This window comes from Zootermopsis nevadensis, unplaced genomic scaffold (assembly GCF_977971745.1).
Source record: "Zootermopsis nevadensis isolate Lab colony 2312 unplaced genomic scaffold, Znev_1.0 Znev_ptg000001l, whole genome shotgun sequence".
Taxonomy (NCBI): Eukaryota; Metazoa; Arthropoda; class Insecta; order Blattodea; family Termopsidae; genus Zootermopsis; species Zootermopsis nevadensis.
This window is the reverse complement of record NW_028259133.1, coordinates 8853685-8868916: the sequence shown is the minus strand read 5'-3', so window position 1 is coordinate 8868916 and position 15232 is coordinate 8853685. Positions and strand designations below refer to the sequence as shown.

General features: G+C 39.4%; 1 protein-coding gene across 7 annotated transcripts in view; it reads right to left on the bottom strand.

Annotated features, from left to right (window-relative positions):
* Window positions 1-1803: 1803 nt before the first annotated feature.
* LOC110832120 (uncharacterized) overlaps window positions 1804-15232 on the bottom strand; it is a 271825-nt gene continuing 258396 nt past the window's right edge. For 4 of the 7 annotated variants that reach the window (XM_087342498.1, XM_087342490.1, XM_087342499.1 and 1 more), the window contains one exon: window positions 1804-11224. In XM_087342498.1, the coding sequence (XP_087198624.1) occupies window positions 2980-11211 (8232 nt within the window). In that variant the 5' untranslated portion in view covers window positions 11212-11224 and the 3' untranslated portion in view covers window positions 1804-2979. Of the gene's footprint in view, window positions 11225-11707; window positions 11816-13733; window positions 13946-14377; window positions 14422-15232 lie in introns of those variants that run through there. The other 3 variants (XM_087342485.1, XM_087342482.1, XM_087342486.1) reach the window with 3 other exon arrangements.

Sequence of the window (15232 nt, the reverse complement as noted above, 5' to 3'; positions counted from 1 at the left end):
GCGTGGGTACCGGGCGCGCGCCCCCCCCCCCCCCCCCCCAATGACGATTCTCCACGTGCTTTAGATGACATTGCTTTACATTTTGATGGAAGTACTTTGATTCCAAATTGTTCTATGGTGTCATGGAAAGGAATGAACTCTTTCGCGTTTAGTGTATATCACAAAATGTGTACTGCACTTAGAAACAAGACAATGTGACTGGAGTCATTGTAACATAATCGACAAGAGTAAGTGTTCTGGAAATTAGGAAGGAAAGTTTCCTCTTTCAACTACTGACAGTTGCAGATATGCAAGGCATTTAGTTATCGGTCCGTAAATCTTATGATTGAACCAATCGATCACAGTGCCAGGTGTTACATAACAAATTCTGTCGGTCCAATAAAACTGAATTTATTAAATAAAAGTATTGGGCGACTCTTCCTTTGACATCACGTAAGCATGTTTTAAAAAGTGCTCCATTTACCCTCGACAGCAATTTGTCTACCAAAGACATTAAGTCGGAAATAAGAATTGATTAGCAGTTGGAACACTTCTTGACTGGTAATTCAAAGCACCAAAATTGTTTGCTTGAGATCGAAACTGACATTCTAGTAGTCAACACCCGGTTGCGTACTTTGTAGGGGCTGTGTCGGCCGGGAAATGTGTTACTGTTCCTAAATTTTTCCGTGATTTTCTTTACTCGCTCTATACTACGATACTAGATTGAAACCAAGGTCACTTCCATCCACGTATTGTTCAATTACGTCTTCTCAAATAACTCTACCATTCTACTCTGCGCAAGTCTTCTGTCCAGGACAAAAATGTGTGTCCTTAATGATATACTACCCGAGACATTCATAATACGGGATATAATCTTCTTCTTCTCCACAACTGCTACAGTCCGTTGTGGACCCTGCCTTCCAGTACAACATTCCACCATTCTTGGTGGCACCGGAGATATTACGCTGACAAACTTCAACTCTCTATCAATAAGGCGTGCACTTCTAATATCATGATAAAGTTCATGGTAAGCTGAGTACTATAAATAAACGATGTAGCCTAACAACCAGACGTAACAGTTCTGTCTGTACCAAACGAGATAATGCCTGCAAGGTCGGATGTTCGATTCCTTGCCGGTGCGTTGGTAATATTCACTGCGCCGCTACGTCTCAAAGTGATACACTCTGCCTCCTAAAAGATTAATGTCACGCCCCTTTAGCTGTACGTAAAGGAGTTCGAGTTTAAAGATGATCACTCAGCTTCATCTAATGCACGGTTACAAAATTCATGCTTCGTCGCCTCGGTTACTTACGGCGTGCTTTTTCGAACAGAGGACGATGCAACAATGGCACTTACCAGCACTTATTGAGATTTCTATAGCCAGTGTTACTGTTTGCACTTCACAATAAAAGTCTTATAATCATCGACAGGAAGAGATACAATATAAGAAAAATTGCTGCTGAAAAGGTCCACGGCAAAAGCTTACTCAAACCAAAAGAAACACAAACGACACAACCATTCGAGACTGCCTGTTACAGCTGTGTGTAAAATTTATTCATATATAACAATAATGTTTTAATACATCAATTAAACTATAATTGCATTAAGTATATTAACTAAGACAGCAATATAATTTGCACAAGGTCACAGCGTATGCAAACTTTATCATCTGCAAATATTTTTCGATTTCCAAATTACCTGCTTTTAGTGCGTGTTCTATTAATCAGTATAATAGTGTAGTTGCGACAAAAGGAAGGGAGCAGAATAAGAAGTAATAGGTTGAAACATATCGGCGAGTGATTAATGACAAGAACAAAACAAGTGTATGAGTACATAGCAAATTTTTATTTGTACCTTCAGTCGTACAGTGTGATGCGCGAGGTTGAGACGGTTTCCTTAAGACTACTGTGAGGGACCGAGCAACAAATGAAGAGAAACTATTTTAGGAATAACTAGCATAATACTTGTTGTAGATGACATTCCATATATTGCAACAATCGCTGCTTAAATTTATGCATAACTTGTTGGATAAAAGAACTATTAATTCAGTTGGTAATGTGGTCTTTCATTTCTTGGATGGATTAAGGGCGAGTAGCACATATTTTAGCTTCACAGCCCCACATGTTGGCTGTGGGGATATCCTAAGTCTACTGGCTCCAGTTCATCCAAACATAAAAGCCTGCATTGCGAAAGAATTAATAGTGCTTTAATGCAGCGAGTTATGCAGAAGATAGCTGTCTTCTGGTTTGTTGCCCCGTGTAGTCAGGTAGAAGTTCACCGACGTTACAGTGGTCCTTGCTGCATCCATCATCATGGCAATCCCCTGATGATGGAGGCACTAAACGGTGCAACAACCCAGAAGACAGCCATCCTCAGATTCACTTCGTGAAAACCTTAAATACTAGAAAGTCATGCAGAACTTCGGACAGTGATCACTAAAATGCATCAATAAACAATGATGTCATCTAGAATACATAATCTTCAACAAGTAAGTTATGGATAATAAATTTCAAACACTATTCCAGTTATTCTTAAAAATTATTCACTTCATTTTCCGGCCGACCTCTCATAGCACTTACGGCAAACCATCATAACTTGGTGCATCATTCTGTAATTTAACATATCTACATCATATTGAAACAAAATCTTAACCCAAGACAAACATAAAATGTATTAAAACCTACATATATTTCTCACATGCATGGGAAAAGGTTCATCAACAAATTAATAAAAGTCCTCCTCCGATCTCTGTCCTAGGATAACAAAATCCAGTTGCCTTCAACTCCTACCACCCATAATTTATGAGGAAACAACAGATTCATACAAACAATTTCTGCCTTAAAACAGATTTTATTGCGCGGCACCTGCTCCAATTAGAATTGGCAAACTGATCTCAGATTTCTAACTTGAAAAAGACGCTCGTGTTCCTCTTCAAAGCGGCGTCTTGCAAATTTCTTTCTTGAAACAGGAGATATTTTTCACCGAGCATTAAGATTGCTTTTATAGTAATAAAGATTGTATTTTAAGTAAGAGTGCTTTTGTGGATGGCACATTAGTGCCTGCTCCACTTCCAATCGGGACCTTCGTCACGAAGTTCTTCCTTGCAAGAGATGATCTTTCTAACGGCACATTAGTTCCTGTTCCAGTTGGAATAGAAATTTCATTCCCAAACTTCTTCCTTGAAACAAATTCTTTTGTTGACCGTACATTAGGGAGAGATTCAATTAGTTTTTGGAGCTTATTAGTAATGTTCTTATTTGAAACAGATGCTTCCGCTGACCGCACGTTATTGCATGCTCCAGTTACAATCGGGATCTTATTAACAGGCTTCATGTTTGAAGCAGATGCTGTTCTGGATAGTATATTGTTGCCTGCTCCACGCCGATTAAGGAGCTTATTCATGAAGTCCTTCCTTGAAACAGATGCTTTCTTTGACAGCTCATTTGTGCATGCTTCAGTTACAATCGGGATCTTATTAACAATGTTCATGTTTGAAGCAGATGCTGTTCTGGATAGTACATTGCTGCCCGCTTCACGCAGAATAGGGAGCTTATTCATGAAGATTTTCCCTGAAACAGATGCTTTCTTTGACCCCTCATTAGTGCGTGCTTCAGTTTCAATCGGGATCTTATTAACCAAGTTCTTTGAAACAGACGTTTCCGTTGAGCAAACTTTCTTGCATCCTCCAGTTACACACAGATTCTTATTAACAACGTTCTTCTTTGAAAAAGCAGTTTCCGTTGACCGTACGTTACTGCATGCTTCAGGTGCAATTAGGATCTTATTAACAACGTTCTTCTTTGGAACAGACGCCCTTGTGGATAACACATGGACGCCTGCTCGACGTCGAATCGGAGGATAATTCATGAAGTTTTTCAATGAAATAGATGCTTTATTAGATCGCTTCTTAGTGAATGCTCCAGTTTCAATCGGGATCCTTTTAATCAAGTGCTTTGAAACAGATGGTTGTGTTAAGCTCACGTTCCTGCATCCTCCAGTTACAATCGGGATCTTATTAACAACGTTCTTCTTTGAAATAGATGTATGCGTTGACCGCAAGTTCCTGCATCCTCCGGTTACAATCGGGAACTTATTAACAACGTTCTTCTTTGAAATAGATGTATGCGTTGACCGCACGTTACTGCATGCTCCATTTACAATCGGGATCTTATTAACAACGTACTTCTTTGAAACTAACGGCCTTGTGGTTAACATATGGTTGTCTGCTCCACGTCGGGGCTTATTCATGAAGTTCTTCTTTGAAACAGATGCTTTTTTTGACTGCTCCTTATTGCATGCTACACTTTCAATCGGGATCTTATTAACCAACTCCTTTGAAACAGATGTTTCCGTTGACCCCACATACTCGCACCCTTCTGTTACAACCGGGATCTTATTAACAATGTTCTTCTCTGAAACAGATGTTTCCGTTGACCCTACGTTAGTGCATGCTTCAGTTTCAATCGGAATCTTATTAACCAAGTCCTTTGAAACAGATGTTTCCGTTAAGCTCACGTTCTCGCATTCTCCATTCACAGACGGGATCTTATTAACAACGTTCTTCTCTGAAACAGATGTTTCCTTTGACCCCACGTTACTGCATGCTTTAGTTTCAATCGGAATTTTATTAACAATGTTCTTCTTTGAAACAGATGTTCCCGTTGAGCTCATGTTCTTACAACTTAGAGTTAAAATCGGGATCTTACTAACAAACTTCTTCTCTGACACAGATGTTTCCGTTAAGCTCACGTTCTTGCATCCTCCAGTTGCAACCGGTAGGTTATTAACAATGTTCTTCTCTGAAACAGATGTTTCCGTTGACCCCACGTTAATGCGTTGTTCAGTTTCAATCGGGATCTTATTAACCAAGTCCTTTGAAACAGATGTTTCCGTTAAGCTCACGTTCTCGCATTCTCCATTCACAGACGGGATCTTATTAACAACGTTCTTCTTTGAAACAGATGTTTCCTTTGACCGCACGATATCGCGTGCTCCAGTTACAATCGGGATCTTAATATCAATGTTCTTCCTTGAAACAGATGCTTTCGCAGACCGCACGTTATTGTGTGCTCCAGTTACAATCGGGATCTTAAAAAGAATATTATTCCTTAAAACAGATGCTTTATTTGACCTCACCTTAGTGGACGATTTAGTTTTAATCGGGATTTTATTAACAAGGTTCATGTTTGAAGCAGATGCTGTTCTGGAAATCAAATTGTTGCCTGCACCACGTCGAATGGGGTGCTTATTTATGAAGTTCTTCCTTGAAACAGGTGCCTTTCTTGATCTCACCTTAGAGCATGCTCCAGTTTCAATCGGGATCTTATTAACAAAATTCTTCTTTGAAACAGATGTTTCCGTTAAGCTCACATTCTCGCATCCTCCAGTTGCAACCGGTAGGTTATTAACAATGTTCTTCTCTGAAACAGATGTTTCCGTTGACCCCACGTTAATGCATTGTTCACTTTCAATCGGGATCTTATTAACCAAGTCCTTTGAAACAAATGTTTCAGTTGAGCTCACGTTCTCGCATCCTCCAGTTACAATCGGGATCTCATTAGCAATGTTCTCCTCTGAAACAGATATTTCCGTTGACAGCACGTTAGAGCATGCTCCAGTTACAATCGGGATCTCATTAGCAATGTTATTCTCTGAAACACATATTTCCGTTGACCCCACGTTAATGCATTGTTCAGTTTCAATCGGGATCTTATTAACCAAGTCCTTTGAAACAGACGTTTCCGTTGAGCTCACGTTCTTGCATCCTCCATTTACAGCAGGGATCTTATTAACAACGTTCTTCTTTGAAACAGATGTTTTCTTTGACCGCACGATATTGCGTGCTCCAGTTACAATCGGAATCTTAATATCAATGTTCTTCCTTGAAACAGATGCTTTCGCTGACCGCACGTTATTGTGTGCCCCAGTTACAATCGGGATCTTAAAAAGAATATTATTCCTTGAAACAGATGCTTTATTTGACCTCACCTTAGTGCACGATTCAGTTATAATCGGGATTTTATTAACAATGTTCATGTTTGAAGCAGATGCTGTTCTGGAAATCAAATTGTTGCCTGCACCACGTCGAATGGGGTAATTATTTATGAAGTTATTCCTTGAAACAGGTGCCTTTCTTGATCTCACCTTAGAGCATGCTCCAGTTTCAATCGGGATCTTATTAACAAAATTCTTCTTTGAAATAGATGTTTCCATTAAGCTCACATTCTCGCATCCTCCAATTACAACCGGTAGGTTATTAACAATGTTCTTCTCTGAAACAGATGTTTCCGTTGACCCCACGTTAATGCATTGTTCAGTTTCAATCGGGATCTTATTAACCAAGTCCTTTGAAACAGATGTTTCAGTTGAGCTCACGTTCTCGCATCCTCCAGTTACAATCGGGATCTCATTAGCAATGTTCTTCTCTGAAACACATATTTCCGTTGACCCCACGTTAATGCATTGTTCAGTTTCAATCGGGATCTTATTAACCAAGTCCTTTGAAACAGACGTTTCCGTTGAGCTCACGTTCTTGCATCCTCCATTTACAGCAGGGATCTTATTAACAACGTTCTTCTCTGAAACAGATGTTTCCGTTGACCCCACGTTAATGCATTGTTCAGTTTCAATCGGGATCTTATTAACCAACTCCTTTGAAACAGATGTTTCAGTTGAGCTCACGTTCTCGCATTCTCCAGTTACAATCGGGATCTCATTAGAAATGTTCGTTTCTGAAACAGATATTTCCGTTGACAGCACGTTAGAGCATGCTCCAGTTACAATCGGGATCTCATTAGCAATGTTCTTCTCTGAAACACATATTTCCGTTGACCCCACGTTAATGCATTGTTCAGTTTCAATCGGGATCTTATTAACCATGTCCTTTGAAACAGACGTTTCCGTTGAGCTCACGTTCTCGCATCCTCCATTTACAGCAGGGATCTTATTAACAACGTTCTTCTTTGAAAAAGATGTTTCCTTTGACCGCACGATATTGCGTGCTCCAGTTACAATCGGAATCTTAATATCAATGTTCTTCCTTGAAACAGATGCTTTCGCTGACCGCACGTTATTGTGTGCCCCAGTTACAATCGGGATCTTAAAAAGAATATTATTCCTTGAAACAGATGCTTTATTTGACCTCACCTTAGTGCACGATTCAGTTTTAATCGGGATTTTATTAACAATGTTCATGTTTGAAGCAGATGCTGTTCTGGAAATCAAATTGTTGCCTGCACCACGTCGAATGGGGTGCTTATTTATGAAGTTCTTCCTTGAAACAGGTGCTTTCTTTGATCTCACCTTAGAGAATTTTCCAGTTTCAATCGGGATCTTATTAACCAAGTTCTTTGAAACAGATGTTTCCGTTGACCGCACGTTAGAGGATGCTCCTGTTGCAATCTGGATCTTATTAGTAATGTTCTTCCTTGAAACAGATGCTTCCGCTGACCGCACGTTATTGTGTGCTCCAATTACAATCGGGATCTTATTAATAATGTTCTTCTTTGCAACAGATGCTTCATTTGACTTCACCTTAGTGCACGATTCAGTTTTAATCGGGATCTTATTAACAATGTTCATGTTTGAAGCAGATGCTGTTCTGGATATCAAATTGTTGCCTGCACCACGTCGAATGGGGTGCTTATTCATGAAGTTCTTCCTTGAAACAGGTGCCTTTCTTGATCTCACCTTAGAGCATGCTCCAGTTTCAATCGGGATCTTATTAACAAACTTCTTCTTTGAAACAGATGTTTCCGTTAAGCTCACATTCTCGCATCCTCCAGTTACAACCGGTAGGTTATTAACAATGTTCTTCTCTGAAACAAATGTTTCCGTTGACCCCACGTTAATGCATTGTTCAGTTTCAATCGGGATCTTATTAACCAAGTCCTTTGAAACAGATGTTTCAGTTGAGCTCACGTTCTCGCATCCTCCAGTTACAATCGGGATCTCATTAGCAATGTTCTTCTCTGAAACACATATTTCCGTTGACCCCACGTTAATGCATTGTTCAGTTTCAATCGGGATCTTATTAACCAAGTCCTTTGAAACAGACGTTTCCGTTAAGCTCACGTTCTCGCATCCTCCAGTTACAACCGGTAGGTTATTAACAATGTTCTTCTCTGAAACAAATGTTTCCGTTGACCCCACGTTAATGCATTGTTCAGTTTTAATCGGGATCTTATTAACCAAGTCCTTTAAAACAGATGTTTCAGTTGAGCTCACGTTCTCGCATCCTCCAGTTACAATCGGGATCTCATTAGCAATGTTCTTCTCTGAAACACATATTTCCGTTGACCCCACGTTAATGCATTGTTCAGTTTCAATCGGGATCTTATTAACCAAGTCCTTTGAAACAGACGTTTCCGTTAAGCTCACGTTCTCGCATCCTCCAGTTACAACCGGTAGGTTATTAACAATGTTCTTCTCTGAAACAAACGTTTCCGTTGACCCCACGTTAATGCATTGTTCAGTTTCAATCGGGATCTTATTAACCAAGTCCTTTGAAACAGATGTTTCAGTTGAGCTCACATTCTCGCATCCTCCAGTTACAATCGGGATCTCATTAGCAATGTTCTTCTCTGAAACACATATTTCCGTTGACCCCACGTTAATGCATTGTTCAGTTTCAATCGGGATCTTATTAACCAAGTCCTTTGAAACAAATGTTTCAGTTAAGCTCACATTCTCGCATCCTCCAGTTACAACCGGTAGGTTATTAACAATGTTCTTCTCTGAAACAGACGTTTCCGTTGACCCCACGTTAATGCATTGTTCAGTTTCAATCGGGATCTTATTAACCAAGTCCTTTGAAACAGATGTTTCAGTTGAGCTCACGTTCTCGCATCCTCCAGTTACAATCGGGATCTCATTAGCAACGTTCTTCTCTGAAACAGATATTTCCGTTGACCGCACGTTAGAGGATGCTCCTGTTGCAATCTCGATCTTATTGGTAATGTTCTTCCTTGAAACAGATGCTTCCGCTGACAGCACGTTATTGTGTGCTCCAATTACAATCGGGATCTTATTAATAATGTTCTTGTTTGAAACAGATGCTTCCGTTGTCCGCACTGTAGTGCATATTTTAGATGAAATCGGGATCTTAGTCTCAGTTTTCATATCAGCTGCTCTTTTGATTCCCACGTTTAAGCCTGCTCCATTTCGAATGGAGTTCTTATTCCGAGTAATCGTACTCAAATCAAATGTTCTTTTAAGTCCCACGTTTGTGCGTGTTCCACTTCGAATTGGTTTCTTACTCACAATGTTCGTCCTTAAAATAGACGTTTTTGTTGGCACATTAGAGCATGATCCAATTTCAACCGATTTCTTACTAATAAATTTCTTCCTTGAAACATGTTCTTTTCGGGATACCATATTAGTGACTGCTGCACTTGTAATCTGTTCCCTGCTGCCAGATTTCAGCTCTGGAACATATTGTTTTGTTAACAGCGCATTCCTGCATCTTCCAATTAGAAACGGGTTTTTACTCACAAAGTCCGTCCTTAATATAGATGTTTTTGTTTGCCGCACATTAGTGCATGATTCAATTCGAACCGCTTTCTTACTAACAAATTTCTTCTTTGAAACACGTACTTTTGTTGATACCACTTTAGCGACTGCTGCACATCGAATCTGTGCCTTGCTGCCAGACTTTTGCTTTGGAACAGATTCCTTTATTGACAGCGCATTACTGCATGTTGCAATAGGAAACGGGATCTTATGAACAAAGTTATTCTTTGAGACAGATACTTTTGTAGATCCCTCAGTAGTGCCTCCAGGTAGCATCGAGATCTGACTTTCATAGTTGTTAGTTGAGGCTACTACTCTTTCGAGCTGCATATCAGAGCCTAATACATCTAGCGTGTGAATTTTACTTCCAAGATTCTTCCTTAAAACCGACGACTTTGTTGATCGCATATTAGGGCCTGCTCCAGTTAGAATCGATAATATGACGCCAAAGTTTTGGTTGAACAATTTTTTTAATATTTCACCAGGAACCGGGGTATTGGTCCGAATTGCCAGTGTACCAAGTTCCATGTTTAGCAGAGTATCTGCAAAATCTACAGGTTTTTTGAATAGACAAATTGCTGATAAAACAATTTGCTGTGCCTCGTTTATCACCAGAAAAGTACTGGTGTAAGTTTTGCAGCGCTCCTTGTTCAAATCACTTCTTTTTATGTTAGTCAGCCATCTCTGTTCATCGGGAATGGTTTCTTCTGAGCTAATCGCCTGGCCTGGTAGTTCCAGGTTGGCAATGACATATGAAGACAAATAGGGGAAATCAATTTCGCCTACCATCTGCATTCTATAAGTGTTCAATACATGTACGTCTTCAATAATAAAGATGGTTTCTGCAGCCAGTCTTCTATTTGACTGAGTAACTGCCAAATCAGTAGCATCCTTCGATGTTAAAGCTGCTGATCCATTAATTTGCAGTGCCTCTTGCACCTCCACACGAGTGATGATGTAGTTTTTGAAATCCTCCTTATTCATTTGTCTGTTTTGTTTGACAATCAACTGTCTCTGTTCTTCAGGTACGTTTTTTCCTGTGGTAATCGCCTGACCAGAAGATTCACGTATTTTTGAGTGCAAATCGGGGGCATCAATTCCGCCTAACATTTGCATTTCATGTGCATTCTCCATTCTCACTTCTTCAATACTAGGGAAAGTTTCTGCGGCCTGGTTTCTAATTGAATGAACATCTGAGAAATCTGTAGCCTCTATCAATTTAAAACATGTTAATCCAATAGTTTGCACTGCCTCCTCTGTGTCAATACGAATAACTATGTGCGTTTTGAAAAAATCATTGATTAACTGATTTCTCTGTACCGTAGTTAGTCGTCTGTGTTCCCCAGGTGCACTTTCTTCTTTGTCAATCGCTTCCACTAGAACCTTAGTAAGTTCAAGAATCGCACTGGTTTTTGAGGGTAAATATGAGACACCAAATTCGCCTAGCTTCGCCAAGGGACATATGTCTCCGATACGCATTACTGCACTACTATTGTTCATCTCTGTGTGTATCTGCGTAGTTGATCCGGCGTCTTCTGTTTCTTCCTTCATTAACATGCCAGACAAGTTTATTGGTTTTATTTGTGATGTTTCATCATCAGTGGAAGATGTGCTGGTATTAGGTTCCAGGTTCGAATAGTTCGTGCAATCTAATGCAGCCACTGAACGCGTATTATTCATATTATCTCTGTGAATATCAGCTTTGTCAAAAGCACTTACCATCTGAGCCAGACTCCTGCAATCAAACGAGATACATAGAATTTATTTACACAACTACATTACACGATCCTTCAGCAAGCATAATCCTGATACTAAGCGAAGAATTGTAAGACTGTAATATTGTCTCTTATAATGCAGCTTGCGGTATCATATAATTTCTCTGATGGTAGCGTAACACATAAATCCCCGTCATTCCGAAGTGGCTATGGAGTGCACTAAAAAAATATCTGAAGCAATCGACAAGAGCTTACCGGTTCGGAAAATCGCCTTTTTACCGGTCACACAATTTCTTTTCATTTCAGCTGTAACCCGTTAAATCAGTCATACACAGTACATTTTATTGTTTAAATGTACTAATATAATATTTCCTAGTAAACGATGCTGTGACGTCATTGGTTTGATCATGGCTAAAAATTCTCACCGATATTGTTCTGACTACTGAGGCACAAACGCATCCGAGAGAGTAGCTTTTACAATTTTATTGAAGAATAACACTCACCCGACCTTATCATTCATATCAGGAAATGGGGACCCTTCAATCGGAATGCCAACGAGTAGCGTGTTAAAGATATCAAAAGGGTACAGGCCCCCCGGTCGAGTTTAAGAGCTGCAAAAAGCAGAACGTGAGAACCACGATAATTGTTTTCCATTACAATAGAAGTGCGGTGTGAGAACGTCTGTAAAGAAATTCCTGCAACTGACAAACTTCCGGCTGCTAGAAGCGATGATCAGAAGTACATAATTTTAAAAGAACAACTGCGGACGAGATAAATGAAGAAACATTAGCACTTTAAATAAATCAAGCGAAACAGAGTTGTTTCCGAGAACGAAATAGTATTGTTTTGTGGTGCTCAATTATTAAATTGCAACGGAAGACCAGGTATTGGAAATATAAAGCTGTGTTTATGCTTAAGACACCGAACAGATGGTTTGAAAAAATCACGTGTCAATGTATTTTAATGTCGTTTTTTGATAGGACTTTGAACAGACGTAAAATATTAAAATGGTTAGACAATCAAGTACTTTCAACACACTTTGGCTTTATAATGGGATTCAGAATAACAGTTTCTTGGTGTCTGAATCATATTAATTTATCTTACTAGGGATACTGGGAACGACCCGTTCTTCAAGTGCCTGTGCACTGCGGGTCTAAACTTTTCATTGGCTTGATCTATGGACATTCGTTAGAACTCCTTGGACGAGGGATCGGCCCGTCGCAAGGCCTCTACCTGTGCACAGGACAGGACAACTCAGAAAAACGCGAACAAACATCCATGGCTTGAGTGGGATTCGAACTCACGGTCCCAGCGACCAAGCGGCACAAGGCCCACGCCTCAGACCGCGCGGCCACTGCGGATCCCTTAATTTGTCTTAACCTTAATAAATGGTATGCGCCTCATCACACACTGAAGACAAAAAACCTTGGAACTAAAAAGGTGTTACGATCTGGCTCAAATCAAAAGAGAAAACTGCTGTTAAAGGGTGCAAATTTGTGACAAGAATGTGTTTGGCAACACAGCGCCAAATAAAAACTTCCAAGTTGGCTGCAGCTAGAAACCTCCTGCAATAATCAAAATGGCCACAGAGTAGCGGAAGAGTGGAAACATTCTGTTTGCCATGGCATAAAAGAAGAGTCATGATTTTGAAACATCGATATTTTGAAAAGTGGATTAAACCATCACTAGATACTGCAAGAATGATAATACACGTCCTTCTTTCCGTATGCACTCCGTAGGCATATACTGATTTCTTTACCTTTGGGTTGCTCAGTTCTAGAAATAAACCCACTTCATTCGTAAGAAGTATTTCATGGCACAATCTCTCACTATAGGAGACTATGGCAATTAAGAACGTGGTGAAGGGATTTCAATCAGTAACTGTTGGGTGTCGCATGGCCTAATACTATGCTGGTCTCTCTTTCATTTATCTACTAGAAACCAAGAGACACGCACACACACACACATACAAAACAAGCACGTGATCCTGGAACGTAACTTATCATGTAAAATAATTAAACATAACTGAGATATGAGAATACAGTAAGTTTGCATACACATTTGCAAGATGCAAGTTTACCATGAAAATTTCAAAATTATATGCTTCATTATATATCATAAACAAGACGAGTTCAGTTTATGCAAGAAAAAACCCAGGAAAGTGTATTCCGTACCGGAATTCACATATTATACTAATGAGTTCTTTCGAAACGTGCATTTAGAGGTGTTACGCCCGCCTTGTCCCGAGAAATAAATTTAGAAATGTCGTATATTTATTAATTTTTAAATGATTTAATTTTCAAAATTTGTATACACCCTCAATAGTAAAATTTTCAAACATTTAGAAATTTCAAAACCCATATTTAAAAATTAATTTTCACATTCGAAATTCCAACATTTAAAATTCATATTCAAACATCTATCATAACCTAAACTTCCTTAACCGAAACCAAACAAGCCTAACCTAACAAAATTTGTCTTCACTTAAGCGGACCTGACTAAACCTAACAAAAAATAAAGTGCCCTAACCTGACATAAATTACCATGTCCAAACGAAAACAATCCTAATATGCACGCTGGCGTCGGATGATTCCCACTAGCATCAGTACGAATCACGATTACCATAGTAACCACGGCAAACATTCAAAGAACGCATAACAATGTTGACACTTTTAACCACGGTCCATTTGTAAACAAACAACTTATCACTCCGGAAATGTTTCTCACTTGCACCAAATCGAGGCACTATCACCATACTAATCACAGCAAACATTCTACGAACACTTATCAGTGGTTGCCAATGGTAACCGTGGGAATTACTGTAAATAAATTCTTAGCATGGCCACCAAATTGCAGAACCTCGATGTTCACCTCACGAATATACTCAGCGTCATTTCATTATCACCGCTCGTAGGATATTCAATATACGAATTTAAAGTTATGAACAACGACACAAAATCGACATCAAATTTCATCTAAAATCGTCCAGTGCTTCTCGAATTTTATCGACTGCACAGACAGAGGGTTGGACGAATGGATGGAGACGGGACAAGCCCATAGTAAGTTCTCGCTATGCACTTCGTGTAAAGAACGCATAATAACCTAAGCAGTTAATGCACTGCAAGCACTTATATTCAGATTTTGGTACAAAAGTGATCGTAGCAAACACATACCTGTACGCGTCTTCTGTATTGCACGTATTATGGTCAGGGGGGCGCTGAAAAACGTAATATATAAGCGAATTAAAACGGTGAAGGCAGAAACACTATATTTCGCATAATTATTAGCAATCATCGGACTGAATCATAAAACTCTGATTGTTAGCATGCAGGGTTCATGAATTATCCGTAATATTAGGAATGTAATAATATCCATTCTGGATCATTTCTTTACTTTTCAAATCATTACAAACAGCAACACAGATTAAAAAACTGTTTAACTCCGTAGTACAAAGTCTTTCTCGATATACTCGGTGCTCAAAAGAATTTCAGCTTTTAATAAATTCCTGAAGTCCACTGTTGCCATTGGACCCCATTGTAAATGAGGTACATACGAGTACAAGTCACACTCAATATTGCTACGAAGCTTGTAAGCACCTCCGAAACGTCGGTAATTTTTTCCAGACTATACGGCCCAACGATCCAAAGGACTGCCGTCTTCAAAACCTGCTTTTATTTTCTTCTATAATGTAATTTTGGTTCGTTGCCTTTGTTTATTTTCTTATCATATTTCAAGATTCAATCTCCCACTGAACGCAATATCAAGAAAACAATCCTTGCGTTGTTACTTTGGTTGCAGCCTTTGAGTAAAGCTCATGGAGTGTTCCTAATAACTAATAGATAGGCATATTTAACTTACAATAAATAAAAGCTATTATAATGTTGTAGGGATGAGACATGACGTGTTCGCTCAAACGCGGGGGTTGTGTGACGTAAGCTACTTCTATCACTGGTTAAAGTCGTGTTCTACTACAATATTTGCGTGACATCACAAAAAGAAACACAAATTTAGTATTACAGATACCGTGC